This window comes from Blennius ocellaris (assembly GCF_963422515.1).
Source record: "Blennius ocellaris genome assembly, chromosome: 3".
Lineage (NCBI taxonomy): Eukaryota > Metazoa > Chordata > Actinopteri > Blenniiformes > Blenniidae > Blennius > Blennius ocellaris.
Window position 1 is genome coordinate 29,491,812 of NC_137652.1, and position 5,000 is coordinate 29,496,811.

General features: G+C 39.1%; 1 protein-coding gene across 1 annotated transcript in view; it reads right to left on the reverse strand.

Annotated features, from left to right (window-relative positions):
- The window catches only part of LOC308128625 (adhesion G protein-coupled receptor L1-like), a 31,761-nt gene that overhangs the window by 17,220 nt on the left and 9,541 nt on the right, over nucleotides 1-5,000 (reverse strand). Inside the window, exons 3-4 of the mRNA XM_080494256.1 lie at nucleotides 876-1,089; nucleotides 258-367 (exon numbers count right to left, since the gene is read on the reverse strand). Coding sequence (XP_080350382.1) covers nucleotides 258-367; nucleotides 876-1,089 — 324 coding nt within the window. The remainder of the gene's footprint in view (nucleotides 1-257; nucleotides 368-875; nucleotides 1,090-5,000) is intronic.

The following is a 5,000-nucleotide window of genomic DNA, read 5'->3' on the forward strand; positions in this document are numbered from 1 at the left end:
ACATGCACACGTGCGCACACACAATCCCTGAGAAAAAAAAGGTTTTTCTATCCATCAATCTCTCAGTCAACATCACACGTCATAAGAACAGTAAAAGAAAAAAACACCTTAAACCTAAAGTGCACATTGACAAAAAAAGGTTACATTTGAGGGTAATCGTATTGGTGAAGCACGTGTGTGTTTTAGCACATGTACGTCTGTTTTTAAACACAGTACTTGTAATGTTGATGTGTACGTTTGACGATCTGCATACTCACTGTAAGGGACACATTCATATTGGATCTCCAGGTACTTGTATGTTCCAGGACAAGGGTCTGGGAAGACGTCAACTCCTGCAACCACGACACACTGAGTCCTGTTGTTACACCTGGGGGCCGCAGACCGAAGGGTGGATGGGCGGATGGATGGAGAGACGGATGGATGAATCAGTCAAGGGGATGATGGAGTGAGAAAACAAAGAAAGGAAGGAGAGTGATTAACAGACAGGAAAGGGGAAGCAAAGGACACTCCATTTGTCTACTCTCCCTCTTGCTGAATATTGATCAGTTCTTCTAGGAAAACACTGCTGAGTACACAGCTAATGGTGCAGCGAGGCACTCAGCCTCAGCTGGAGGTTGCTGCACTCGCACGTACACATGACAGGCAGCACGAGCATTGGCTTTGTCTAACGTTTCGTCCCAATCAACATGTATGTTGTGCAGCTGTGCACAGTGAGTACAAAACAATAGCTGCTCCCATTGATTGGTTTAACTGTCTACAGAAGACTCGTACATATTCAAACAGCTCCAGATTGACACCGCAATCAGCAGCACGGCCTTATAGTTTCACCCCTAAAAGAAAAAAACCACAGGATGTGACACCCAGCGCATACACACCTCTGGGACATAATCTTTAGTGCGTCAGGCAGGTAACACTGTGTGTTCTCCATCTGGAAAGGGTCTGCGTCGCAGATCTTGTCGTCAGTGCGTCCATAATTGGCGGTCTCCACCATGACCACATCGCTTCCTGGGCATCGCAGCTCTATGGGGTAGCCTTCGCATGCCAGCTCCCTGCGCAGCAGTCCGAACGGCATGACGGCCCGGGACATCGCTGCACCCGCGGGTATCAAGGTGAGGATGGAGGGGGTGGGGGTTGGAGGAAGATGAATGGGAGGAGTTGGAAAAAAAGAAGATACATGTTTACTAAAAATGGAATTTGTTGTCAGAATGATCAGAAAAATTGTCATTTGGTTTGATCACCATATAATTACCTCAATCAAATGAAATAAGCATTGATTAACTAAATAATACTTATTCTAAGTGGCGATATTCCCTTTTACACCGTTAGAATGTTAAAATATTTCAATGTTAGAATGTTAAAATGTCACAATACTTTAATGTCCCAATAGTCTGACGTGAAATGTTACAATATTGAAATGTGTCTGTGGCGCGATATAAATAAAGTTGATTGAATCAAATGTTGACGTTTCACAAACTCCAACCTGTTTGAAAAATAAAATCACTGTAAAATGGTTTAAATAGGACTTTTTAGTTGACAGCATTTCCTCACAGCTCAGTCATCAAAGCAGAAGTACGAAGAAAAATACCAGCAAAGAAGCGTGAGTTTGAATGAGCTCTTCCAAACGATGAAGTAGCAGCAGCTAATGGACCCAGGCCACTATCGGTTTGAACGTAAGCTTATTTCTTTGTCACCTGAATCTCACACTGTTGTTGGACAATTTCCCATCCAATTTTATGTTCAGGGTAAATATAACAAAACTGAAATTAAAACAACTACTGTACTAACGAATGACTTTGCTCTGGATTTTGATAGAACTTTGCAAATGGTTCTTTTAGACGAAGTAAATTAATGTCACATAATTTTAAACATAAAAAAATAATTCAAGGAAAGTTGAATTCATAAGTATTAAACTTATCACAATAAATCAACTTTCTTTTTTTTTTTTTACCATTTGACAGTCCTTTTAAAACATCACATTTGCAAACTCACACTCTTGAATAGAAGCAAAATCTTAAATAGAGCTGCATGTGTGTAAATGCTGGATAAAGGTAAATAAAGAGCAATAAAATGTATTTGGATACAAAGAAAATACGACTAAAAGGGTTTATTTGAGATAATTCCATGCAAAATATGTTGCTTCTCGGAATCTGCTCTCCTGCCGGTGTTCCAATATTCACTTCACTTTTATCCATGTTGTCACCAGTTCTTCAACTCAAGGACGTCTCTTGTTTGTTTCAGCTTGGCACATATTTCATCACTTTTGTCTTTTCACATCTGTCTCACACTGAAGTCTACATAAACGCATATTAATTCTGTGTTCTGACCTACACATCTAGTTCCAGTACACAGTGGTAATGATGCAGATTTTGTTCAAATGGAAAAATAATTTAAATCGAGCTTTTAAAATGTAAGAAGTACTGATAATTTTGTGGAAGTGAGTAAAAAGTACACAAGACCATATTTGAAAATGGCTGCAATTTCTATTAATCTGTATGAGATCATATCACATCAGTATTTATTTTTTTTTTTTGGGGGGGGGGGGTTCCCACATAAAGCCAAGATTATAGCTTACATTCATCATTTCCACACATGAAGATAATATATGTGTCAACTTCAGCAGAAATCAATCCTCTGGCATCCCCTAATATTTTTATGAAAGGAGATGACCTCAGCTCGTATAATAATGACATTATTTACAATTTTATTTTTAAATTGTTAAGTCAGTCAATGACTGACGTGGTCTTAACAAAAGATGCACTCATACTTAAAGTAATGAAGCTCCAAAGAGCGAGTGCACACACACACACACACACACACACACACACACACACACACACACACACACACACACACACACACACACACACACACAGAGGTGTCTCCCTGTACATATTACGTTCCTCTGACACTGGCAGTCAAACTATGCAAATAGCTATATCTAATATCGCAGCACATATGAAATGTGTATCAGAACCGTGTACATGTCCCATTAATGAATAAAATGCACATGTGTGAAATCTTACACTGGAACGACTCCCACATGTAAAGCGAGAGCCTCTGCTCTGACACCTTCCCATAAAGTGATGTGATGCATGGGCGCGTCACAAAGCCTTGTGTTTGAAGTCAACAGGGAGGATGTCGTTCACGTTTCCTACTGTCAAGCACTCTGCAAACACCATCTTTGTTTTCGTTCCCCTTTGAGCCGCATCTGCATATGTTATGTACACGCTCTGTGCAAACACTCACCTGACTGCCACACAAATCTCTCTAAACCGGGGTTATTGGAGAAAATCCCATTACCATTACCTTAATCCGGTTGTTCACATCAGCTTGAGTATCATGTACACATGACAAGGTGTTTGCTGCATCAGGATTAAACCTGCTCTTAAACCCGACACGTCTGTGTGATTAGCATGCAGCAGGCGCGCTGTCACTGTCCAAGGTGCTGAAAGCCTGAGAAAGGCAGCTGCTCCAGTAATGCATTTGTCAATTTGCAAAGTTCAGTCGTGTTCTAAAGCTATTCTTTATTTGGTGTCTTTGAGCCCAAGCTCCCATTCACATGACTGCTAAAGAATGATGACCCATATACCTGGATCACACAAGCTTTCAGTGCGATCAGCATCGATATCCAAACCCTCTTCTGAGCCGATTGACTGGATTTATTCAGATTTTGTGGCTGTAGAATTCTTACGAATTGTGCAGTAATCCTGAGCTCTTACTCTTCTTTCCAAGACAACTTAGCTTTTTATATCTGGTAGTGTTTACTATTAATACTGTGTGCTTTAGACAGTATTGAGAAACACATGGTACAAACGTGTGACAAGCTTGTGGAACTTGTCTGTGATTGGACGACACCACTGCTGGGGCCCGCCAGATAGGTGGAATTTTCTAGATGTCTTAAACAATCGATGAGTTTTCATTTCGAGAAGTGCTCATGCAAAAATACTGTCATAAACACTCAACAACACAGTGTTGTTAAAGAACATTTAGTGATCAACTTTTTTTTGTTTGGGTTTTTTATATTAAAAAGCACAAGTAAATTACGTGAACTTGATATGCTTTGGAAAGTGTACAATTAACCAAATTGACCTTATATTTTATTTGCAGCTAAAATAATTCTCTATCTATATCTGACAGTCGTGTTGTCTCACCTTAATCACAACATGGAACTAATGTCTGGCAAAACATGTATTTATATTAGTGATATGTTGTTTTTTGGGTTTGTTTTTTTTTTTTTACTTATAATGGTTAGTTTTAAAGAACTATGAAAAGTTTGAAGTAAAGGGTTAAATGAAAAATACTTTCAGCATTAACTTGTTCATGTCAGCATGTTGTGGTAGAATTTTAACAATTTTATTTCATCCACAGAGGAAAAGCAGCATGTTTTGTTGCTCCGGGCACAGCCGTACCGATTTCCCACTGCTTTCGGCAAGAAGACAAAGACGGACTCCTAAATGATGCCTTCTATCTTTAAACATCTCCCCAAGGCTGAGTTGACATGTCAAAAGTTTGTAATTCAAGTAGAGTGGACTTTAAATATCACCAAAGCCATTGGGGTTGGAATTACAACCTCCAGGCAATGGATTGAGAAGCTTGTCGAGCCGTGGAGACCAGGGAGGCCGACGGCAGCGCTCGCTAAATGGGTAGTAACTAAAAGAAGGTGAGAAAAAAAACAACGTCTCTTGCCGTTGCTTGGTTGTTTTTCTCTTGGTTCAGCTGCAAGTGGAGCAGGTAGCTATCGTGCAAACATATATTTTGCAAATTACTTTAAACAAAAAAAAAAGAAAAATGTTAAATGCTAAAAAATTGTGAAAAAGAAAAGGAGATTAATTGTGAAAAAAAAGTGTGAAATTGATTGATAATCCCTTAATAAATCATCATATTCCTCTTCATAGGCTGACTTAATCTATCCTTTGAGAAGAGCTGAACAATGTTGGAAAAAACTGTTAATAAATCCTTCATTACATCATCATATTTTCTTTTTGCTTTTGAATAGTGTT